Source organism: Ochotona princeps, chromosome 14 (assembly GCF_030435755.1).
Source record: "Ochotona princeps isolate mOchPri1 chromosome 14, mOchPri1.hap1, whole genome shotgun sequence".
In the NCBI taxonomy this organism is placed as follows: Eukaryota; Metazoa; Chordata; class Mammalia; order Lagomorpha; family Ochotonidae; genus Ochotona; species Ochotona princeps.
Genome location: NC_080845.1, coordinates 9,338,152 through 9,363,755, shown reverse-complemented (window position 1 = coordinate 9,363,755; position 25,604 = coordinate 9,338,152). Strand labels below are relative to the sequence as shown.

At 51.5% G+C, this 25,604-nt stretch overlaps 2 protein-coding genes across 6 annotated transcripts in view; one reads left to right on the top strand and one right to left on the bottom strand.

The window, feature by feature from the left end:
- TTLL11 (tubulin tyrosine ligase like 11) overlaps nucleotides 1-16,127 on the bottom strand; it is a 214,465-nt gene extending 198,338 nt beyond the window's left edge. For 3 of the 5 annotated variants that reach the window (XM_058672148.1, XM_058672146.1, XM_036496735.2), the window contains exon 1: nucleotides 15,515-16,126. In XM_058672148.1, coding sequence (XP_058528131.1) covers nucleotides 15,515-15,922 — 408 coding nt within the window. In that variant the 5' untranslated portion in view covers nucleotides 15,923-16,126. Of the gene's footprint in view, nucleotides 1-15,514 lie in introns of all 5 variants that reach the window. The other 2 variants (XM_058672145.1, XM_058672147.1) reach the window with 1 other exon arrangement.
- The window catches only part of MRRF (mitochondrial ribosome recycling factor), a 222,865-nt gene continuing 197,559 nt past the window's right edge, over nucleotides 299-25,604 (top strand). Inside the window, exon 1 of the mRNA XM_058672151.1 lies at nucleotides 299-339. The gene's annotated coding sequence lies outside the window, so the exon portion shown is untranslated. The remainder of the gene's footprint in view (nucleotides 340-25,604) is intronic.

The following is a 25,604-nucleotide window of genomic DNA, read 5'->3' as shown; positions in this document are numbered from 1 at the left end:
TCAAGAATTCAAGGAAAATTTGTAAAAAAAAAAACAAAACAAAAAAAACTGACCCTATGTTAGGTCAGAAAACAAAGTTTAATCTTTTTTAAAAAAAAAAGAGAGAGAAAAGGGATTTGGAGAGGGAGACAAGTAAATAGAAAAGAAGGAAAAAATCCTCTAAGCACAATATAATTAATAGCAAAATAATAGAAATTAATAGCAAAAAGATAACTAGAAATACACTCAGTGTTAAAAGTTTTTTTTTTTTTAAAGATTTATTCATTTTATTACAGCCAGATATACACAGAGGAGGAGAGACAGAGAGGAAGATCTTCCGTCTGATGATTCACTCCCCAAGTGAGCCGCAACGGGCCGATGCGCGCCGATCTGAAGCCGGGAACCTGGAACCTCTTCCGGGTCTCCCACGTGGGTGCAGGGTCCCAATGCATTGGGCCGTCCTTGACTGCTTTCCCAGGCCACAAGCAGGGAGCTGGATGGGAAGTGGAGCTGCCGGGATTAGAACCGGCGCCCATATGGGATCCCGGGGCTTTCAAGGCGAGGACTTTAGCCGCTAGGCCACGCCGCCGGGCCCCTCAGTGTTAAAAGTTTAAACACACATCCAAATAATCATGGACCAAAAAATAAACTTTCATGAAAATAAAAAACAGGGCCCGGCGGTGTGGCCTAGCAGCTGGAGTCCTCGCCTTGGGGGCCCCAGGATCCCATGTGGCGCCAGTTCTGGTCCCAGAGGCTCCGCTCCCCATCCAGCTCCCTGCTTGTGGCCTGGGGGGGGGGGCGGTCGAGGACGGCCCAATGCATTGGGACACTGCACCCGCGTGGGAGACCCGGGGGAGGTTCCAGGTTCCCGGCTTCGGGTCGGCACCTGCCGGCCCGTTGCGGCTCGCTTGGGGAGTGAATCATTGGATGGAGGATCTTCCTCTCTGTCTCTCCTCCTCTGTGTATATCTGGCTGTAATAAAAAAAAAAAAAAAAAAGAAAGAAAATACAAAACAGAAGTAAAAGGTGGTTTTTAAAAAGACAAAATTTGTAAGGAGGGACTCTGAGGACCGACCCCACCATCCTGGATTTAGTGCACCTTGAAAATCTGCTAACCCAGTGCTGCCTTAAATGCCCAAGGTCTTGGTGCCCTTTACTATCTGGTTACCCAACACCACCATAACCCTCTTAGCTCTCAGTCCCATTAAAGCCCACTTGCCTAATCAAGTTTAGTAACCTTCAGGTTTAAACTGTGCAGCCCACCAATCCCTTGAGGTGGTGTCCACTCTCAGTTGTATCTACCAACAACTGTATCTGGCCCAGTCCTGCTCATTGTGGCCCTTTAGGGAGTGAGCCAGTGGATGAAGTTTGTGTGCTGTCTCACTCTTTCTCCCTCCTCCTAACAACTCTTCCTTTTTTAAAGGTTTATTTATTTTTATCAGAAAGGCAGATCTACAGAGAGAAGGAGAGACAGAATCTTCCATCTGCTAGTTCACACCCCAAATGGCTGCAACAGCCAGAGCGAAGCCCATCTGAAGCCAGGAGCTAGGAGCTTCCTCTAGGTCTCCCACATGGGTGCAGGATCCTAAGGCTTTGGGCCAACCTCTACTGCTTTCCCAGGCTACTGGGAGCTGGCTGGCAAGTGGAGCAGCTGGGATGTGAACCAGCCCCCAAAAAGGATCCCAGTGCTTGAAGCGGAGAGTCTTAGCCAATTGAGCCATCAAACCAGCCCCTACAACTTTAACTTTTAAAATAAATAAATAAATCTTCAAAAAATAAAGAAAATAATGTGAATTTGGGAAAGAAGCACACCAGAACATTTTTTCATAAAGGGTTCAATCTACACTTTTAATAACAGGAAAATACATAATGAAACATTTCTCACTAAATGAGATGTTCTACAGCAACTAAAATGACATTCACTTACAGCTTGTGTAATAATGAAAGATGTCTAAACTGTACCATCAGCATTAATGTGAACATAATCAAACTATATCAACCTTACAAAACGTTAAAGTATACACCCAGAAGAAATTCTAAAATGAAGCGCTGCAAAGTAAGAACAGCCTTTGCATTTGGTGGTGGTATTATACATTTCTAGGCTACATTTTTTCCAAAGTGTTAACATTTTAAGCAATGTACAAGGATTATTTAAATGGAGAAAGGTGCTTTTTAAACAAAACTCACATCCAGGCTCCCAGCCCAGTCCTGCACTGAGCTCGGGGACACTCCCACTTCTCACATCTAGAGGGCCAGGACATCCGGCCCTCCCCAGCTGCGTGGAGTGGTGCCCAGGGAGCCGGCTCTGGTTCCAGGCTGTCCGTGTCTCAGTGACTCCAAAGGGAGGAAGAGTTGAAACAGACCAAACACGGAGTGCACACAGACTGTCATCCATGTTGCATATGAGACTACACTGGGCCAATCTTTTAACTATCATGATGGCACCTGTGCAGAATCAGTGAGTCATGGAGATTTTGGTCCATCCCTAACTTTGCATCATACTGACACCCATAAAACAGTGCAATCCACCACCCTTGCTGTGCAAAGAGAAAGCCAAATTAGACACAGGCAGGTGAAGGGTCCAAGTAAGGGGTCAGCTCCACGGGAAACAGAAGCTCTACAGGAACCTGGAAATTTACTAGACATCTCACAGCACCTGCAGGAGAAGTGCTTCTTCTGTCCTCTCAACAGGCCAGTAACAATTATTTAGGGCCACGTCTAGTGAATGAGACAGAAAAAACTTTTCACTATAATTACATAGCTCGTGCAAGACAAATGGTTACTCATTACATATTGAACTGACCAACAGGAGAAAAATGCTTACAACGCCTATGAGATGGAAAGTATCTATCTTCAATTTCTACAAGCCAAGGAGAAAAACCATAAACATAAATGAGACATGCAGAAAAAGAATGCACAAAAAATACATTCAGTCATTTCACAGATGAAGCAATACACATTGGCTAATAAACATGTGAAAACTTGAACCTTGCTGACAACCAGAGACGCGTCAATTAAAGGAAATATCTGCCTATCAGTTTAGCAGATTCCCGGTTCCCACAGCACTCACGTGGCTATTCAACAGGAACAATCAAAATAGCACACACACCTTCTGACCCCGCCAAGTTCAGCAGGAATTTGTCTGACAAAAGTATTTTCACAAAGACAAACGCACTTCAAAGAGTTCACAAGATGTAGTATTAAATGATAAGTTGGCTTTAGTGTAAACAGATTTGAAGGAGCCTGTGATGTGGCCCAGCAGGCTGAGCTGCTGTCTGAGCCATCCCCGGAAGCATAAAGCCACATGACCACATGACCACATGACCCAAAGGACCACCAGTCTGAGTCCTGGCTGCTCTGCTTCCAATCCAGCTCCCTGCTGCTGAGCCTGAAGCAGCAGAGGAACAAGGTTTGAGTGCTTAGGCCCCTGCCAGTCCCCATGGCGACCCAGATGAAGTTCAGGCTCCTGTTATGGCCTGGTTCAGCCCCAACCATTGTAACCATTTCTCTTTCCCTCTCTCCCTCTCTCTGTGTAACTCTGCATTTCAGATAAATCAATAAGATCACTAATTTTTAAAAATTGCAAATGCATGTGCTTTTTTTAGGATATGCATTTTTCAAGAATTTTTTTGAAGATCCCCCTCATAAACACGCTTTCAAAATTTTGTCAAAATGAACTGTTTCTGGAAGCCCTTTTGCACAGTTTAAAATGTCTCAGCAGGGAAGTTTACTGTGTGATGCTTTGTAACAACAGAGAAAGAAAAGCATGTGGCTAACACACCTCCACAAACTGTGGCACATTCATAAACAAAGTATCTTATTATTAGCTGAAATATACTAGCAGAAAAAGTTGACAAACCACTACTGACAAGGCAGATTCCCAACACTATAGATGTCATATACAGTGGTTTGTAAACATTTATAAACCACAGACACCTGGTGGTCTATGTCTGACTAATATTGGTGGTCATTAGGTTAACCGAAGAGGTGGGCTCTTGTCTTGACACCCCCCATGCTAGGACAGCACAACCTCCGCCTCTCTGTTGGCTGTGGCTGGACCACTGGCTTCCGTGAAGGAAGTGGGAGCAGAAGTAACACATCACTTCTGGGTAGAGCTGCCAAAGCCAGGGCAAAATGACCAGGTGCTGACCTCCTCAGTGACACATGGGAGCAGGAGTCCCAGTGACTGTTGGGATTTTCTTAAATAACCAACATCATGAGAAATCCCTTCCACCCCTACAATCCCCACTGAACACATCAACAAGACTTTGGCTATGTTAAAAAGCCACTACGGGATTTGCCAGTTCTGGTTATTGCAGCGTAATATAGCCCACCCGTTAAGTGTGTAGGATAATTTAAAAAAAAAAGTCTGACATGACACATATCCAGGTGTAATCCTGACATTGCCAGAGGGAACAGAAGGGCAAGGCTCCGTGGACCCACAGTTGCTGTTCGGCACACTTGTGGACACTGCACACCGTGTCAACACACACCGCGTCAGGAACCTGAGCAAGCGTGTTTACAAATCTCGATGTCCAGAAAGTTGCCCATGGTTGCTTTTCTCCATTCCAATAAACTACAGTTCTCGCACAAGGTGAAGCAAAATCTGCCTGCCAACAACTGTTCAAACTGGCCTTTTTATGGGCTCCAGACAGGTATCCTGAAGCACTTGCTTGCAAAAGAAAATTCTGCCCAGGAAAGATGGTGTGCAGGGAAACAGCCCTGTTCTTCCAACTTCTCTAAGGATGAGACTTAGAGGTTTAACTCAGGTGAATGATCAGGGGTCAGTTCAATGGCTCAACAGCCTAATCCTGCACCTTGCAGTGCCACATCTGGTATGGGCACCGGTTCAAGTTCTGGCTGTTCCACTTTCTATCCAGCTCCCTGCTTATGCACAGGGAAGGTAACAGAAGATGCTTCAAGTCCCTGGGCCCTTGCACCCACATGGGAGACCTGGAAGAAGCTCGAGTCCCTGGGCCCTTGCACCAGCATGGGAGACCTGGAAGAGACTTGAAGTCCCTGGGCCCCTGCACCCGCATGGGAGACCTGGAAGAGGCTCGAGTCCTAGGCCCCTGCATCCACATGGCAGACCTGGAAGAGGCTCGAGGCTTCTGGCTCAACTGTTACGGCCATTTGGGGAGTGAACTAGCAGATGGAAGATGCTCGCTAGCGCTCTTTCTCTCTCTCCGACTCTCCTTCTCTCTGTAAATCTGTCCTTCAAATAAAATAAATAAGTAATTTTTTTAAATAACAATGATGAATGAACAAGGCAGCAAGTGGAAGAGGAGAAATGGCCACCAGAAATGCCTGCTAAGGCCTATTATATAATCTTTATAAAAATGACTTGATAATGGCTCACAGACACACAGGGAAATCACAGCAGACAGTAAGAACATTTTTCCTGTCCTCCCGAGCCAAGCAGGACCCTTTGTCCAAGGACCTCAGGGCCAGCCAGCTTCAGAGGAGCAGTCCCCCAGGAAAGGAGGGATTCAAACCCAAGAAACAGGATGGAATACTACCCAGCTACTTGCACCAATGATTTTGCTGATGCAAAACCCAATTTAGGGCCCGGCGGTGTGGTCTGGTGGCTAAAGTCCTCACCTTGAACACGCCAGGATCCCATATGGGCGCTGGTTCTAATCCTGGCAGCTCCACTTCCCATCCAGCTCCCTGCTTGTGGCCTGGGAAAGCAGTCGAGGACAGCCCAAAGCCTTGGGACTCTGAACCCGTGTGGGAGACCCGGAAGAAGTTCCTGGCTCCTGGCTTCGGATAGGCATAGCACCAGCCGTTGCGGCCACTTGGGGAGTGAATCATGGGACGGACGATCTTTCTCTCTGTCTCTCCTCTTCTCTGGATATCTGACTTTCCAATAAAAATAAAATAAATATTTAAAAAAAAAACAATTTATATGTCCCAGAAACTCCTCCAAAGGAAAGCCAAACAAGAATATATTCTTGGCTTAAAGTATGGGTGCTGTGAAGATTTTCTCTTACAACCAGTCAAATGAGTATTTTACACTCATTCTTAGACAGTTGAGGGAAGGCAATCTGTCCAGGATCACAAAGCCACTATAGGGACAGAGCCAAGATTCAGAGCCCCATCTTGTCCTGCTCTTTCTGGAACCACTGGGAGGGCAGCCCCGGCAAGGAGACCAAAGACCAAAGCCATCTGGCTCGCGTCCAGGCCCAGCAGTTCACATTTGCTGGGTGTTCTATCCATCCACCTCGTTCTCCCCTATAAAGCAATCACCTCCTGTGTGCTGAACCCAAACTCATATGAGACCAACGACACTCCAATCACTGAGTTGAGTCTCCTCTGGTGAAGTCTACAATAAAAAAATGAGATGAGCACCAAGTCAAGGACGGAGGCTTTAAAGAATGTCCACTGGAAGTCACAGAATCCGTCCAACAGAAGTGATTTTAACAGGAAAAAAAAACTTTAAATAGGTGTTACTTTAAAACACTTAAACCTAGAAGGCATCTAGCTGTCACTCACCTGGAAGATACCCATCGCTTACCCAGCAGACACCTCTCTATCTTTGCCACCTGCCGTATCCCAGAAGCCCCTAGATTGCAGCCTGCAACAGAGTAGCCTTCAAAACATATCTTAAATACAGTCTATATATTTTAAATGAGGTGTTCCTACCTCCTCTGGCTAACCAGGAAACTAGTTCGTTTTGAGGACTTAATACTATGATAGTTTAAAAAAAAAAAGATCAAATAATTAAAGTCTGTAATTGTACACTAGAAAGAAATAATCCAATACCAACTGAATACCTGGATTATATCAAGCATTGGGTTAGACAAGGCACACACCTGCCTTCACTCAATTCCACTACAATTCTGAAGACAGCTGTCATTAGCCCATTGCTACAGTTGAAAAAACACAGACGCAAGCTGGAGGTCCAGCAAGCAGCGAGTGGCAAGGATGCTAACCCACATCTGCCTGATCCCAGGGCATGAGTCAGCCCCAGGAAGCAACGCTTCGCCTTTACAGATGGCTCTTCATGATGACGGTCAATGACTTTACTTTTCAGGGAATATATTTAAAAGTAGAACTGTGTATCGCTTCTCGGCCTTTTGACTAATATCAAGTGTAAAAGTAAAACTGTGTGAAGGAGGGTTTTACTTGCATTCAACTCCTGCTCATCCAAAAACAAAATCCAAAACACTAACAGAATTGAGGCACAATACACAGGGTCTGTTTTACGGCCCCAGGAAATAGCCCCAGCAATTACAACACCTCTTTAAAAAAAAAAACTTTAATTTGTAGTAATGGGAGAACATGAAAATTAGCCCCTGGAATGTGCCTTCTTTGAAAAGACTGTTTAACGCCTCAGCGCGCCATGCGGCTGGAGCGGGGGAGGAGCTAGGAGGATCCGGGCGGGGCCTGAGCGGCTCAACCCCTGGGCTGCCATGCTGCCCGGAGGGCTCAGGTCCCCCGCCACATTTCCTGCCTAGCACAGCCAAGCTTACCACCACGTACGTACATACATGGGGTGAGCAGCTCTCGGGTGGCCAGTGCGCCATTTGGCGCCAGGCTGTGCCTGCTGGCCGCCCAGCCAGGAAGTTCTGGAATTTGGTTTCTTTGATATGCTACATGAGTCGCTCCATGCTGAACCCACAGTTCCCCTGGAATGTGTATTAGTCCTTAAGATTCTCAATGGCAGTTAATATTCCTCTGAAGGACCTGTAGTCACTTTATAGTGCAGATTGCCAACACCAGTTCATTCAAAAGGCAAAATTCCGGGCTTGTCCAGCAGGATACCCCATTACCTGATAGGATGAGGGATCAGCAGAGAGGTCACAGAAGGCAGGACTATGACATTGACTGGCATTCGAGAACCATATTCGGGGCTAGAATGTGTGAGGCATGCGTGGACCAATCCCCTGGAAACTCTGACCCCACTGGACGGTTTAGAAGGGCCGGTGGAGTCTATGCAGGAGGCATGACAGTCTATGGGGCGCGCTGGGCTGACCCAGAGCAACCTCTGGCATACTTAACACTGGCTGGGAAAAGGCCTGGTTGGGGAGCTTGGGGGAGGCCTTGGCTGGGTGGAGCTTACCACTAAGGGGCGCAGGAACTGGAAGGGGGCTGAGTTCTGGTCAGGTCACAGTTGTAATCCCTTGGCACAAATATCGATTCGGACTTGATGCACTGTGCCGGATTAGACCACAACACAGTTTGGTGCTCCGGAGGACCAGGATAGATGTGGAATGGGCTCGGCTAGGTTTCAACCCCTACTAAGCCATATATGAGATATATGTGGGTATGGATGAGCCGTGGCTGGGCTGAAACTCTCAACAGCAGGAACCAGAATGGGTTGAAGAGTGGTGCTGGCCGAAGGACCTGCTGGTATGCGTGAAGCCTGACACCAGGAAGGGGTCGGATGGAGGAATCTGAACAGTTCCTCTGACAGGACACTGACCCTACAAATAAATGCAGGAAGCATGAAAGTAAACAACCCAGAAGAGGCTTTGGAAAGTGACCCACTGGCATACATTTGGCTCGGGTTGGGGCAGACCAGGCTGAGTCAGTTCACGTCATCCACTGGCAAGCCCAAGCCCTGGAACTGTGTGGGGGCCTGGCCAGGTTTGGTTGCGATAAAAAAAAAACAGTACAAAACACAAAATGCCAAGGCGAAATGGCCTGTGCCAGTAGGGAACGCAGCACCCAACCAGCACACCTCCCACTGATTTAGGTGAGGGACTAGTGTATGATGGGCAGAGCCGGGGAGAGCTGCAATACTCATTGGTTCCAATGGAGGTCGGGGCTCAGAATAGATCCAACCCAGGGGTTACAACCACCAGCTGATCGGAGTGATGAACTGTGGCGGGCACTGTGCTTACTAGTAGTACATGTAGGAGCCTGGACTGGGAACGTCTCAAAGTTTCTTTGGGGATTCCCCTGAACAAAATGGAGGAATCAAAACATTAACCAAGAAAAGATGGAAGATGGAGTAGATCAATCAATCACTTCAGCTATATGCTTGCAGCGGAAAACTGGACAAGGGGAAACTCAAAGATGGACTATGTCAATCAGTGGACTCTGCACCAGTCTCATCGTACCTGGACTGTTGCTGATGATATGTTGGAGCTTCTAATTGATAGAGGTGACGCTCTGCTGGCTCTGCCTTCAAACCTGAGAGGGCCTCCCTAAGAGGCCATTGAACTTGACTGGACAGTGGGATGCTGGACTCTGTATGGTGTGAGCTTGTAATTAGGGAATCTCAACGGAACCTGAGCTGTGGTTATGCATCATGGTGAAGGAATTCACCATGGGGGAAGGGTTTGGGGTGAAGGGGGGAGAATCCCAGTACCTATGAAATTGTGTCATATAATACAATGTAATTAATGAATAAAAAAATTTTAAAAAAGAATTAAAAAAAAAAGAAAAGACTGTTTAAGTAGTTGGGGAGATTCATGAAGCTGTTACATACACTGCCGCTCAAATAACAGTGCGGGTATACTGCGATTTTTATGTTATGACAGGTTTAAGTTGCAAAGGAAAAATTCGGGTAGATTAGACGTTAAAATAACATGTCTGTTGAAGGAGCTCCTTTGATGGAGTGGGGCCTGAACTATTCTCGAATAAAACGCTGTTTTTAAAAAATGGGATGTAAATTACAATGCCTATCACTGAAACAAGAAGGGGAGGGAAGGTTACACCATCCAATTTTTCATTTTTTCTACTCTGCTTCCTCCCAGAAGAAATCTGAGCTGCAGTGACTGTGACGGCAGCAGGCTCACGTTCCACTCAGCTAGTCAGACGGAAGAGGGATGGCTTCTCCTTTGGGGCAGCAGAAGATGGGATTTGGAAAGCACAGATGCCAGTTATCCCTCTGCCAGGCAGGATACATTTCACTGTGCTTTATTTTAAGTGCCAAATGCCATACTGGTTCTGAATGATTCCACTGTCATTGGCAAGTCACAAGGCAGGGTTCAGTACTGTGGTGTAGTGAGTACTGATGCCACCTGTAGTGCCAGCCTCCCCGTGTGGGCGCCAGTTCAAGTCTTGGCTGCTCCATTTCAGATCTAGCTCACCTGCTAACGGCCTGGGGAAATAAAATAACAAAGATGGCAAAAGTGCATGAGACCTAGTGCCCACGGGGAGACCCAGAGGGAATTTCCTGGTTCCTGGTTTCAGCTTTGTTCAGCCCCAGCTGCTGCAGTCATATAGAGGAGGGAACCAAGGAGTGAGATCTCTCTCTCTCTCTTTCCTTCTCCTTCTCTCTCTCCTCTTTCTCTGTCTCTCTCTCTCTCTCTCTGCATGTGTATGTCTAATTCTTTCATATAAATAAATTAATCTTTAAAAAAGAACTAAAGGTGGGGAGGCAGATGCGGAACGAGACTGTTATATTATAAAACCTACCTAAAACAGGGCTTTGGAAACAGACTCCAGTTTGAACCCGGACACTCTTATCGACTTGCTGTGCCCCCCTTTAGTTGCTTCTTCTGCTATCTGAGAATACTAATGATGGTGCTGATTGTGATAATAACAGAATAACTCCTGCAAGACGGTTTTTAGCAAAGATGGGCACAGACATGGGCCCTGGATGGCTCTGCCCCTTGGGGCTGGCCCTACACCAGCTTCTCTTTAAAGCTGTTTCCTCCTGTGTAAGCCGGAGATGACAGCAGGATCATCTCCAGAGGGGTTTCTGTGAAGATTAAATAAAAACGTCCCTAGAAAAGGTTCCCTGTGACTCCTAATGAGCACACGGCACTTAGTAGATGCTCAGCACAAAACTGACACTTAGCAAACAGTGACAACACGCAAGTTGCAAGCAGACATTGTAACAAATACAGACATTGTGTTGAGAAAAGGCTGGCTGCACTTCAGAAAATACTGCATGACTTAGAGTCCCTGAAATAAAGGGCTCATATGATCACAGCTCTCGGGTAGGAGCTAACACAAGCTATTATCAACAGAGGCCCCAAGATCTTCAAAGCCTCAGTTGTGTCCATGGCGCTACTGCGCACACAGATACCGCCCACATCTCCAAGGAGAACAGCTCACAACAGTGGCACCTATTCCCTATGGTGCCTTGTCTCTAAGGTTTCCTTGAATGAGGTGAGCACAACTGCAGCAGAATTCGCAGGGGATGGAGGTGGAGCTGCACAGGACTGGCAGAGGACCATATCAGTTCCAAAAACACTGAGTGTCTGCTGCGAGCCAAAAGCCACCCATCTGCCTCACACTGAAACTTCGCTGGTGACTGCAAACAGGACTTCATTATTCCAGAGTGCCTTTATCCTTGTCTGCAAGTTTACAGAGCCAACACCTGTGCATTTGAGAAACAAATTGCACCTAGTGGACGCTGCTGAGTGAGCTCTGTCTGGGAATGGGAGTGTCTGCTAACGGAACCATCGGAGAGCTGGAGGGGCTCACTGGGGACTGAAGGAGAGTGGGACAGGGAAGCTGGGTCTATATGCGGCACACGGTCTGAGCGACTCCACACGAGGTTCTTGGCAAGGCTCCATGGTCTGGCTCCTTCTCTCCACAAGCTCGCTGAGCTGCCAGCAGCCGCGCCTGTGTCCAAAACCTGGTCTGAATGCTGTGCCTCCCTCCTGCCTCTGGGTGCAATGCCCTCTGGCCACTCACTAGCGGCCTGGATTGTAACTGTGTGTGCACAGCCTGTCCCTCTAGACTAGAATGCAAGAAGCAGACCCCATGCCCATCTGCGCCAGCAATCCAGAGAGGTCCAGAGGAGAGGCTGTGCTTTGTGGTTGGGCCACACAGATGCCAGCTGTCATGAGGTATGCCATCACTGAGCTGGCGTGGACAAGTTGGCAGAGCATATCTGACATCTGCTTTCCACTGGAATACCTCTTCCAAATGCTGGCCCTTCCGGTTATATAACCTTGCCTAGGTTAACCTCTGTGTACTCCCATTTGCTCATCTCTGAAATGGACACAATGAGACACTGCCTCTAGTGGGTTGCTGGGAGAATGAAATAACTGCATGTGTATGGGGTACTTGAAACACCACATGGGCCCAGCGCTTTAGCCTAGTGGCTAAAGTCCTCGCCTTGCACGTATCCGGATCCCATATCGGCACTGGTTCTAATCCCGGCTGCTCCACTTCCCTTCTGGTTCCCTGCTTGTGGCCTAGGAAAGCAATCAAGGACGGCCCAAAGAGTTGGGACCCTGCACCCGCGTGGGACACCTGGAGGAGGCTCCTGGCTCCTGCCTTCAGATCAGCTTGGCTCTGGCCATTGCAGCCACTTGGAGAGTAAATCATCAGATGGAAGATCTTCCTCTCTGTCTCTCCTTCTCTCTGTATATCCGACTTTCCAATTAAAAAAAATATCTTAAAAAATAAAAAAAAAAAGAGAGAAGAAACACCACATGACACAGAGTCAGAGCTATGGAAGGGTTCATTAGCGTGGTCCTTGTTGTCATTAGATGTTTGTGTAGGAAAATGAAGAGGGAAGGGAGTTTGTGTGTCTTGCGGCTGAGCAAGCTTCTGCATTCACGCACCGGCTCAGGTGGCCCTGTGAGGCGGACCGTGCTGCCGGCTCCTGGCTACACGCCCACAAAAGAAAGACAGAGGTGGCACTCACACTGATGTTTCTGATGCCCAGTTCTCACCCACCCATCTGCACCAAACGCAGCCAGCAGGGGACTCCCAAGCCCTGTGTTGGCAGTAGCATAGTGCGACATGCCAGGGACACAGCTGTTCAAACTCTTGCACCCCCAAACCCAGCAGAAGTTCCTCTTCCCAAAAGCTCAGTGCTGGGGAGGGAGGCGATTGAGTCCAACACTGCTCCCCAAACAGGAGGGGAAACTGAGGCTGAGGGAGGCCACATGCTCGTACTTTGTTAGGATCAGGCTCACATGGAGGTGACTTGAACCTGTCACACAGTTAACACTGCAGGAGGTCTCAGGCACTTTTCCAGCTCCACATTCCAGGGCGTCACGATCCACAACACAGAGCTCCGACACATGCATTCCCGTCGTCCACTTGATGAGTGGCCAAGTCACACCTCCAGCATGCCATGCACTGGGGACACAGTCAGACATTACCCCTGCTTCAGGACTGCAAGACCTGAACAATCAGGCATCTAATGGCACAGTCATACTTATACAAGTGATTCATCTTTAAAACATACTAGAATGAGTGTGCCCGTTACATGCTGAAGTGCTTTCTGGGAGGGGAGACAAGGCTCAGGGGTGGAAGGGGAAGTGCCCACACCACTGGCATGACCAGCACGGGTCTCACATCGATCGCTATTTCTATTATATGGCAAAGCAAGAGTGAGGCGGGCAACTACTGGACCAGTCCTTTCCAGCCCACTGAACAGATAAACAAACTGAGTGCTGGAGAGTCTGACTCTCCTGTCCACAGTGCCATAGCTGATAAAGAAATGGGTAAATCTTAAAATGCCTCAATGGGTCACAGAGCTTCCTTTCCAAAAAGAAAAAGAAGAAAAGAAAGAGTCCAACCATCCATAGGGTACCTCTTCTTCACCATTCTTCCCATCTGGGATCCAGCCAGGCGGTGTGGCACATGCAGAGCCTGGGCCATTCCGCAGCTCTGCCCACACCATGCCCTGCACCAGGGATGCCAAGACCACCGCCCCTAAGGGACTGGCTCGTTTTCAGCGCTCGGGTCCTGGCGTAGGCTTGTCCCGACCGCCAGGAGGCCCTTCTGGAGGGATCCTCCTGTGCCTCCCACATCACGGACACATGCACAGAGAGAAACATCACAGAACGGACTCTTCCATTCAACAAGTATTTATTGAGCAACTGCCACATGCCAAGCACCTGTGGGAAGAGCAGTAAATAAAACGGAACCCCTGCTCCCCCTGGAGCTTACATTCTAGGGAGTGAAACACACAATGAACAAGCGATATATGACACCAGCTCGGGGAGGACTCAGGGCTACGGAAACAAGCCGAATGGACAAGAGCTGCAGAGGCCAAGACCTCTCAGAGGACAGCATGTTTGAGCAGAGATCTGAAGTGACAGTAAGCCGTGCAAGCAACTGAGCACAGAGCAGCTGGGGAGGTGGCAACGGGGCCCTGCAGGTACCACCATTCTGTCTTCCGCAGTGCTCTGCTGCCTACTGAACCGTAAGGCCCTCGTGGGCAAGGACTGCATCTTAAGCATATCTGGGTCCCAGGGCCTGGCACGGAACCTTAAGCGGTACAGGTTCACAGAGTGAGAGTGAGGAGCGCACCTGGGCTGGTTTGGATCAGGCCGTCTGGTCCCATCTTGCCTAAGCAGCAATATCTAGCCATATTCACACCTCTCTCCTTCAGGGCTAACACAGCCAAGCCGCCCACCTGACTCCTGGGCCCCAGATTTTCTTCACTAGGCCCACAGTGTCGGCAACCTGTCCAGTTCCAGTACTGTTCGGGAGCCTTTTATCACCTGCCTGGATGCGGGACCCTGTCTAGAAGCTTAAATGAGACCTGGGAGCCGCCTCCCCTGGCTTTCCACAGGTCTCCAAGACGAAAAGGTCCTGCCCTGAACCCCACACCCGAGGCTGGGGGCCCAGCTGGGGGGGCAGCCCTCCCAGCAGCTATTCCCTGTGCACCTGCATGTCTGCCCGGCTTCTCCATGTCCCTTCAGACTCTTTCCCACAGGGACATCCAGGCGCCCACTGCATCACAGCCGTCCACGGCACGTTTCTGCATGCTCTGGCCTCATCCCACCAGCACTGGCTGTCCCCACGGCCAAGGGCAAGGCTAAGCCCCTGAGCTCTCCTGCTGCCTGCTACAGATCCCTGCAGCTAACTTCAGCCGGCCAACTGGGACCCCCACACCACACCTGGCTTTCCCCAGACCTGGAATTAAGCTCAGGGGCTGCAAATGCCATCCCTCCTGATGGCCTTGAGACCCTTGTCAACTCAACAAGCACCCGGAGGGACCATCTGTGTTCCCACCACATCTGAAAGGGGGCTGAGGATGAGGAAGTCGTCTAACCCCCTGCTTTCCTCCACCACACCTGCCACCTGCCAAGCCTTGGAAGCATCACAGAGCTCCATGCCTGCTGCTGATGATGATGGGGGTGCTGACTCCTGATGATGGTGGCAGAGAGAGAGGACGGGATGGTAAACAAATGGACCCTTACGGCCCACTCGTGCTGGACAACACTGAGAGAGTGAACAGCGGGCGCCATGGGCCTCTCTTCTGGGACCAGCTGACATGGGGGCTGCTCGAGGTTCACAGCCACGTGGCAGAGTGCAGGGAGAACTCAAACCTACCAGCCTCCCAAGTGCCAACTGTGACGCTGCTTCCCACTCGCACCCCATCCCAGGTCCCCACGAGGAACTGCAAAACAAACGCAACTTCCAGCAGGGAAAGAGAGGTAGGTGGTCCCCAAGACCCCAGAACTCAAGCTGGCTGAGTCAGACACAGGAATACATAGTTACAATCAGAGGAGGCTGTGGACAGCAGCTGGAGGACTGTGGGCAGAGGGCAGTGGCTTGCGGGGTTCAGATGACCGGTTTGCACGGAGGGAGTTCAGGCCTGGCCCGCCAAGCTGGCCTGGGTGCTGTCCACCCGCCCCCCAGCCCCGTGTGTGCCTCACCTCCTTCCACTTGAGCTGGCGGATGCTGATCTTGAGGGCGTCCAGGGACGTCTTGGCCTTGGAGCTGTCCACGGTGACCGGCCGCTGAGAGCCGTCCCCGTGAGAGCTCCGCTTGCCGCTGCGGCCCTTGCTCCTGGGCTTCCCGGGCGGGCAGACGTCCCGCGCCGGCGGCTCCTCCGGCTCCTCCGGCTTGTGCGGGGCTCTGGCGAGCGGCGGCCGTGGCGAGACGCCGGCGTCCCCCTCCTCCACAGCCGCGCGGGGCTGCTCCGGGCCCGGGACCTTGGGCTGCTCCTCAGCTGCCTTGTGCTCCGGCTCTCCAGCCGCACCCGCGTCCACGACGACCGGCTCGGCCGCCGCCCCCGCCTCCCTCCGGAGCGCCAGCTCCCTGTCGCCGCTGCCCCGTCTCATGGCGCTCAGGGCCGGTGCCAAGGCCAGTGCCAGCGCCGCCGCCGCCGCCGCTCCACCGCTCCGGCCTGAGAACACACTGCCGCCGCCGCCTCAGCCGCCTCAGCCGCCTCAGCCGCCACACGCTCTCTGCCCCAGCCCGTTGCCATGATCGCTCAGGCTCCGGTTGACAAGGGCGGGCTCCGCCTCAGGATGGGACCCGGGAAGGGACAATCGCCTGCCTCATAGGCGAGCGTGCCCACGTGATCGGGGCTGTCACAGAGGCGGCGGCGGCCATCTTGGAGGAGGGCGGAACGGTTTCGGAGTGCACCCAGGAGCACGCTGCGGGGCTGCCGAGGCTTGGGCCTGGGGAGGAGACGTCTACCTCAAACCAAAGGCCCGGTTCCCCTACTCTTTTGCGCACTCACTGGACTAGCTCCCGCCTGAAAGGGGGGCACGTTTAGTTTTCTAGGAAGTGAGGTTGGGAAGGCATGAGAGCACCCACGGGCAGACATCCATGACCACGACGGCCGGCGGGTCATCTCTGGCCTCTGCCACGCTCCACGCTATTGGGGAAATGGAATGCAGATTCCAAGGAAGCTGGCCCCTCTTCCTCCCTCACGTCTTCTGGTCTTTTGGATGTCTACATCATCTTGAAATGCACAGGTCATAAGTCAGGTGGCCCAAGCCCCGGTATGGCAGCAGACGGAGCCCTCCTCTCTGCCCCCGGAGCCCACAACTTCCCTTCCGAGCTCTTGAGGAATGGACCTCCTGCACTCGAGCACCCTGGGGCGCTGACCCAGAAGGTGAGCTCCAGACCCCACCCACAGACACACTGATGCAAAACGTGTCTGGGGAGGACCTCGGAGCCTGGATGGTGCGTCTGCTCCTGGCAGATGCCAAGGCAGTGCCCGGCAGTCCAGTCCATGAGCCAGTCTCATGCCAGGCCTGCAGAGCTGTCCGTGGTACTGACCACAAAGCCTCGGGTCTTCTAGGTGCTGTGCCCAAATGTCTGTGGCATCTTTTCTTGCTTATCCATCCTTACCATCAGTGTCCCCCGTTCGGGCATCTGCCTTTAACCTGAGTCTGCGTAGCAGCGTTCTCCAGGCTCCTGCACCTTCACCCAGGCTCCTTCCATCAACAGATCAAGCTCAAATGTGCCGATTGTCCTAACAAACCCTTCCAGGTGACCGTAGGAGCAGGAACCACCTCTCCCTGCCTCCCTCTTAGCCTGTCAGAGCTAGGAAGACCACTCCACAAAGAGACAGTCGCTCCTATCCAAGATGGCTTCTGCCTCAGGGCCCTCGCCCAGCTCCTGTCCTCGGCCGAGAACACTGTCCCTCCAGACCCAGGTGCCTGATGCACCTGCAGAGAGGCCTCTGCGCTCTCCATCTAAATCAGAACTCTGCAGGTGCAATAGTGAGACAAGAGAAGTGTCGAGGGAGCCAGACATTGAAAAATTAGTTAAGAGTGTAGAGAACAAATCATTGCTATGAAATAGAAAGCCGGGCTCCACGCAGACAGAAGGTTAGAGTACAGTGCCAGCAGGTGAAGAGCAAGATGGGGTCAGAGCAGAGGCTGTGGGCAGGTCACTGGCTGAAGTCCACAAGCCTCCCCCACCAGAGAGGGGCACCTTGGCCAACAGCTTCACAGACCCTGGGGTCAGGGCAGCCCTCCTTGGAAAAGGAAAGCGGCAGCAAAGGTGCTGTGCGAGTGGATCTAAGAGTCTAACTGCGGACGGTGTTGGGTGTGGTGGGTAAGACGCCACCTGGTGGGAGTGCCTGGATTCAGCACCCAGAAGATGTGCTCCCTAGGAGGCAACAGGTGGAGGTTCACGGCCTTGGGTCCCTGCTGTCCACAAGACAAATGGTGACGTGACTTCCTGGCTCCTGGCTGCAGACTGACTCCATCTGGGCTGTTGCAGGTCCTTGGGGAGTGAACCAATGGATAGGAGGTTGGTCTCTCCCACTGTCTCTCTCCCTCTCAAAACTTTTCATAAAAGTATTAAAAAGAAGTGAAGGGCCGGGACACAAGAGTAGTGAGGGGGTGAGAGGACTAATTGAAATGTGATCATGGAGGACAGGGCCGAGCCTGAAGCCCACTGGGCCCATTGTCAGGCCTGTGGTCAGCGCCAAGGCACCCCCTGATGTCTCCTCTTGGGAAACTCTACAGCGTGTGGGTGCAAAGCCCAACCCCACAGGAGGTGGCTCAAAGGGACGTCTTGCTGAGGCTAAGGGGAAAAGCACAGAGCAGGCGAGGACCAGGGGCCAGGTGCCCAGCGCAGCTGCTCTGCCCCAGGGTTCTCGCCCCATCCTGCAAGTACAGCACAGCTTCAGCTGAGGGGTCCCCTGGGCTGCTCCCTCCTCTGCCTCACCAGCCAGAGCCCAAAAGAGGGCAAGCACTGTTGTCCACCACAATATTCCAGGGCCTGGTTCAGTGCCCAACGGATAACAGGCCCTTAAAAACTATCCCATGGGGCCCAGCGCTTTAGCCTAGTGGCTAAAGTCCTAGCCTTACATGCAAAGGAATCCCATATGGGCACTGGTTCTAATCCCGGCTGCTCTACTTCCCATCCAGCTCCCTGCCTGTGCCCTGGGAAAGCAGTCAAGGACTGCCCAAAGCCTTAGGATCCTGCACCCGCATGGGAGACCTGGAAGAGGCTCCTGGCTCCTGGCTTTAGATCAGATCAGCCCCGGCTGTTGCGGCCACTTGGGGAGTGAACCAGTGGATGGACAATCTTTCTCTCTGTATATCTGCCTTTCCAATAAAAATAAAATCTTTTTCAAAAAAAAATTTTTAAACTGTCTCATGAGTGAATGAATGAGTGATTAAACCACCCTTAAACCATCCTGATAGTCAATCCTTAAACAGATGCTGACTGATAGTGGCCAGGATGGTTTTAACTGCTTGGAGAGATGTTGATTGTGTCACTTTGGTAAAACCTTGCGAGCCCTGTGATGACCATTGCTCCACACACACACACACACTGCACACAGAGCCTGGAGATACAGACACATGAGAGCAGCTGTGATGGGGACACATGCTCTCACAGGGAATTGTCCTCCCTGTTTCAGCCAGCTGTAACCACCTAGAGGCTGCTCAGCAGGTCTCTGAACCCTGAAGTCAGTTCCACTGCTGGAACCAAAGGATAGAGCCTCCTGGAGCGGCGTGTTGGGCCTCACCCACACCCGCATCCTGCCGGGTCATCGTCACACCCCACCAAGCAACTTACTAGGCAGAGAAGTCAAATGCAAAAACGAGGCAAACTCCAGGCAAGGTTACACCAGCAGCCAGCTCCCCACACCTGCACCCCACCCACACGAAGCCTTTACCCACGAAACTCCTCATCTAGATGAGAAATCGTAGGCAGAGGAAAACCACAGAAACACACGGTCATTAGCGAACACATTGTTATTTTGAGTGCTAATATTAAGGATGACTTATTCTGTATTCACTAAATTCTCTACAATGTTCACGTACGGCGTCAGTAACCGGAAGTACAATGTAATCTGTAAATTTAAGAAAAAAAAAAACCTTAACCTCCGTTGTTTCCTATGGGTTTCATAGCAAGCCTTGCTAGGTGCAACCTGAACTGCTGCCGATTCTACCCTGTTGGTATCAGGAACCACCACCGGGTGGCACCAGAAGTCAAGTTTTTGAAGAGTAGACGACGTTTATAAACTCCCAAAGCCACCTAATGACCCTCCACAGTTCCCACCTGGCTCTGCCTGCCAACACCCTTTGGCAAGGTGGGGCTCAGGCCACCCCCCTCCACAGCCCCTCCCCCACACCACCGGAACCCCTGCCCTTTAGGTCCAGATACAAACCTTGTCTTCTGATGCGTGTCCTGGAAGGGCCCCTAGGGCCTTGGAAAGAGGAGCAATCAACCCCAGGCAGTCCCTTGTAAAGGACAGGAACAGCCCTGGTTCACCCAACACCCCAGGGAAGTTGGAGGGAGGGTGGATCCAGAGTTAGCATCCAGCAGCATGAAGGCTGCCCCAAGCATGCCCTCTGCAGCTGGCCACCTAGTCCCAGCTCCTCCTCCTTCCAAGCGATGACCTAGAGCGGGCACACCTGGCCCTTCAGGGCTCAGTCCTCCTCACCTGCAGAAAGGCACAAGAGGAAGGAGCTACCTTGCAGGAAGTGCTGTGGCTGTGGAGATGCATGCAGGAGAGCGCTTAGGACAGGAACACCTGCCCATCCCCCTGGCCTAGGGTGGGGGGAGCTGGGGACTGAGACCAGAACGCCCACCCCCAAACTCATCAGGTGGCCAGTTCTGTGTCTGCTCTGTCGAGGGGTGTCAGAGAGCAAGGGAGCAAAACTGAATGGAGTTTGGGATTTTTATTGCAGAGGGTAACACAGATCTGAAAGACCCGGATGGGAATGCAAGCTATCCTTACCCCACACTCCTTGCAGGTGCACCCACCAAAAGCAGGGAGCCCCCGCCCCCCAACTCCTCCCTACCCAGGTTAACTGTGTCTGAAATCAACTAAGTCCTCAGTGACCCTAAGCTGTTAGCACCCGAGCCTTCACCATCTGCTAACGTGTACAGGCAGAGGAATGGGGAAAGTCTGGGAGCCAGCAGTGACTGCGGATCCACAGGACTGGAAGTCCACAGAGGGGCGCTTGCAAAGGCAAGGTGAGCAGTCAAGCTAAGCTGACACTAGGAAAGCCGTTCTAGGGGTCCTCTGAGGCTTTGAACCCTGGACTGACCAGACAGAAAGCCGCACCAAGAAATAAACTTTCTAAAACTCCCAAGAAGCAGGCACAGGGGACCTGGCTGAGGGTGCAGGGCAGTGTAGAGCTCAGGGAAAGTGAGCAGGGGCCCAGCTCCTGGACCCTTAGCTCACCCCGGGCAGGACCAGGCAACCAGAGGCAGCGAGACAGGGCCATGGGAGCCAGAGAGGGAACTGGCAGCAAGGAGTCTCTGAGCTCAGCTCCCTCCTCCCCCTCACTGTCCCCAGAAGCCCTGTCCCCTTCCTGCTTGCACACAGCCAGGAAAGATATTTGGGCGCAGGCAGGGATCTGGGGGGCCACAGCCCTGGCATCTCCCCCAAACCTTGAGCCTATGTACAGGGGTCTCTGGAGGGCCTGGAACCCTGGTGCCCTCTGACCAGCACTCTGAGGGAAGGCAGGAGAGACCCCAGCACCCACAGCCTCCCCCCACCTTCTAGCTCCCTTCCTGCCAGACCTCGAGAGGATCCTGAAGCTGCCATCGCCCCCCAGGTTGGCACTCTCTCATCTCAGGTGTGTGAATGGCTGCTGGGATACCTCCAGATGAACAGGGCCCTCCCCTTTGCCCCTGGGCAGCCCCCCAAGAAGCAGAGGGAGGATAAGTGCATGGCCGCACTGGTGGGGAGGAGCTGAGAGATGGAGAAGGGCCAGGGAGAAAGCAGGTGCAGGAGGCCGGATTGTGTCTGCCCCAGGAGGGAGCCGTGGAGGGAAGAGGAGGAGAGGGCAGTGAGGAAGCAGTGTTTCTCAGGAATGCTGAGCACCTAAGCCGCACTATGAGGATACTATAGGAATGGTATAACACGACGTGCGGTCGTACGTGTCTGTATTCTTTCATTTAGTATGCTATTTTTCAAGGTTTGCCTATCAATACACTAACATTAGGGAATTTCCTCATTTATAAAACTTGTTTCTTGAGCTCCAGGTCATCCTGCTCTTTTTTTTTTTTTAACTCTCTCTTTAGGGGGCACATAGCCTCAACAGTTCCTCGTAAAGGGCACTTAGAATGCACATATCTGAGGCTTAAAAAGGGTAAAAATGTTCCTCCGACTCCATCCTTGGTGGCTTGGTTGGGTATAAAATTCTGCATCACTTTGATTCGCAGCTCAAGGGTGAGGCTGTACTGTCTTCCAGATTCCTGTGTGGCTCTGTGCTCGGTTCTTATGTTTGCTCTTCCCCCCAACTTTCTCTGGACATGCTTGGAGTCGTCCTTGTCCCTGTGTACACATCTGGGTACGCTGGTCCTTAGGCGGGGTACGTGTGGTCCAGTGCAATCTGGAGAGTGGTGTCACTGTGCGTGGAGAGGTTTCTTGTCTTACCTGTGACTTCATTCCCTTTTATTGCTAGATCATATTCCCTGCATAGAGACCTCCCACTTGATTTACCTGCTTATCTGTTGATGCACACCTGGGATGTTTTCACCTTGGGGCTCTAAGGGAAAGTGATTCTATACATGTGGGTGCCCAACTCTTGGTGTGGCCACAGTTTCATTTCTCTTAGGGTTTCATGCTTCCTGGCAGTGGGTGTCTAGCTCATAGGTAATTCCATGTTTGATCCCTTGAAGAGAGCCTGGACTGTTTAACCATCACTCTCCACCTGCAGGGCCCCAGGATCTCTTTATTGTCAACACCATCTTTTCCCCACAGCCATTGTCTTAGCCTTTTTTGTTGTTGTTGTTATTGCAACAGGACACCTGGGACTGGATACTTTATAAAGAACAGAGACTCATTGGCTCATAGTCCTGCAGACTGAAAAACTGCAGTGTGTGGTGGTCCCGGCATGTGGCAAGGGCCTTCCTGCTTCATTAGCACATGGTGAGAGGGTGAGGGGGTAGGAAGAGAGAGGAGAGTGGGGGGGAAGAAAGGAGAGAGTGGAAAGCAGAGAGAGACAGAGGAGAGGAGACAAGGAAACAGAAGAGAGAGGAGCTGGAAGGCCTGGGGGAGACAGAGTCCCATTTTTAGGATGATAAAAATCAATTGTAGGGGCTCAGCTGGCTAATCTTCCACCTCCAAGCGTTGGGATCCCATATGGCCACTAGTTCATATCCTGGATGCTCGACTTCCCATCCAGCTTCCTGCTTGTGGCCTGGGAAAACAATAGAGGATGGCCCAAAGCTTTGGGACCCTACACCCTCACTTTTGGAGACCTTGAACAAGTTCCTAGCTCCTGGTTTCAGATTGGCTTACCTCCAGCCATTGTGGCCATTTGGGGAGTGAACCAGCAGACAGAAGATCTTTCTGTCTCTCCTCTCTGTTAATCTGTCTTTCCAATAAAAGGAAATAAATGGTATTTAAAAATCGATTGTAATGGAGGATATACAATTCTGAGTAAACTAAAAGCAAGCGAATTCTAGAAAAACATGAATTGCATGAGGTGCAAATTATATCTCAAAAAGATTGGGCTGTGGGTGTGATATGGCAAGCCCACCGTCACGGACCGGCCTCAGGTGCAGAGCGGTCAGATGGTCTTGGCTGAAATCAGGCTGTACTTTGAGAGCTTGGTCCAGCTGAACCTCTCTGTCCCCTACATTTCTCACCTGTAAAGCAGAGTGACAGTACTAGCACCTGGTTCGGGAGTGTGTCCGTGAAAGCCAGGACAGCTGAAGGAAGCAAAGCCCTGCCCAGAGGGACTGCATACATACGAATGGTTGCCATGCTCTCCATTCTCGAGTCAGGGAAACTGAGGCTGAGACAAAGGAAGCTTTTCTCCGAAACAGGTCTCTGGTGACCCACAGCTTCGGGTGCTGGCAGCTTGGTCCATGAAACCTTTCAGAGGTGGGACCCAAGTGGGAGGTAACTGGGACATGCATCCAGGTGAGAGTGGGCTGTGACGGGGCAGGCTTGGCTGCCTCAGCTGTGTCTCCTGCCCTGATGCTCTTGCCATGTTGGGATGTAGCTGAACACCCTGCCAGAGCTCAGTAGATGCCAGCCCCCTGCCCCTGGTCCTCGGGAGCTGGCAGCTAAATGCACCTTTATACTTTCTACAGTATCCAGCTTCAAGCATTTCAATATTGCAACAGGAAACAGACTAAAGCAATCAGAGTTGGAGTTCAAGTTTCACTCCGTCTGGTGCTCAGGCTGTGATCTTCCCATTCCGTACTCCTCCATCATGCTGGCACCCACTGGCCAGGTCCTCATTCCGTGAGAGATGCCGGCCTAGCCCTGGAACCCCAGAGCTCCCACTTCCTCCATGCCAAGTGAAGAGGTGGGCCTAAGAGCCCTTCTTGCTGTGCTCTTTTACAAAGCAGTGAGAAACATGGTGTGGGAAGGCTCAGGGTCCATGCTCCTGCATCCTTGTGCCATTGGCCTCCAGCCCAGCGGATGGGTGGCCACAGTGCTGGCACTCAAGGGAAGAGCAGGAGCATGGTATGCCCAGGTAAAGGAATAGCAGCCAGACGTGCAAGGCAGCAAGGTGCAAACAAAATAACTCACCCCACGAACCACCCTGGGTTCTGCAAGCACTCTGAAAGCATGAAGGAATCACCAAGTTTCAAGTTACTCTTCCCGAAAAGTCACGCAGCTGCAAACCACCATGCTCTCCTCACAACTGGCTTCTCTCCCAGAGAGCTGCCAGGATTTACAGATATTTTACACGGGCAATCATTGACATGCAATCAAGATGGGGGTCTTACCCAGGTCACACAGTGCAAGCTGCTGGAAGGCGGGGAGACACCATGGAAGCTTCATGTTAGCCTAACCTTGGAAAAACAGGTTTAAAAAAATACAAATAAGCAAAGACAGAGCTCAAATGCCCAATGCTGGAAGAAATCCTTTACTGTGTTGGCTTAAAGGATGGATTGAAGGAAAGTCTCCCCTCCTCTTCTCTTGATGGAGACCCTTTCTCCTTTATCTACTCCCAGTCACTCCACAACCTGCTGGCCACCAGGACCCACATGGGCTTCTACTGGAACCTGCCAGACATATTTATGAGACAGTGTGGAGATACTTTGCTGTGTTTTGGAAAGCCTGGTTAGGAGGGGCTCACGCAACCACAAGTCTTTTCTGTTAAACTTGAATGTGTGTGTCTATTAGGGCAGGCTACAGCACACTGCAGGAGAAATTCAGCTCCCCAAATGCTTGCAAACGTCCATCCCCTGTCTCTGTCTCTCTGTCTCTCTGTCTCTCTCTCTCTCTCTCTGCTTTCTGGGTCTCTATGTGCTTCTCCTCCCACCCCCATCCAGCTTCACCAAATGCCCAAACTGATGGGACCACCCCATCCTGGATGATGAACCCCCAAAACCATACACTGAAAGAACCCTTCTTCCTTCCAAAGTAGGGTAGAAGCAGCCCTCGGGTCCCGGCGGCTTCCCAAAAATGCCATCTCGCTACCCAAGCAAGGCAAGCGCTCTGCATTTGGTCACCCAGGCTACCAAGGCCTCACTTGAACATGACAGCAGGGCCAGGAGGAAGGGGTCCACAGCAAATGCCACACGGGCTTGCCAGTGTGATGCATGGCTGCTTCTGGGCACACAAAGCTGACCAGGGCAAGCTCCACCTGCAGGGGAGAGATGGGAGGAAACCTCCCCATGTGCCAGAATGCTGGGTGATCTCATTCCTAACTGACAAGGCCCGGGTAATGGGCTCCAGGCCCAGGACCACCCACCCATTACCAGGCAGTGATACAGCCCAGCACGTCCAGGGTGAGGGCAGGCCAGGGGTCGGGGAGTGCAGATACAAGGTCAGCACGCTCTATCAATATGCAGTCACTGGTCAAAGGTGGTGTTGGAGGAAAGGCTGGGGTTTTGACAGGGAATCTTCAAGGTCATTGTCAAAAGGGGGAAGTGGGAAGAACAAGTGGAATGGGGAAAGGACAGGGAGTAGGGGGGCAGTGCCAGCTTCTCACCCGTCCCCTCCAACTAACAGCTGGTGTTCTCTTTCTTGGTAGCTGCAGGGGCTCCATGGTGGGAGTGGGGGGAGTGTTCCCCAAGACCCAGCCTCCTGGTGGGCACAGCTCATGCTCAACACAGAGAGCTTGA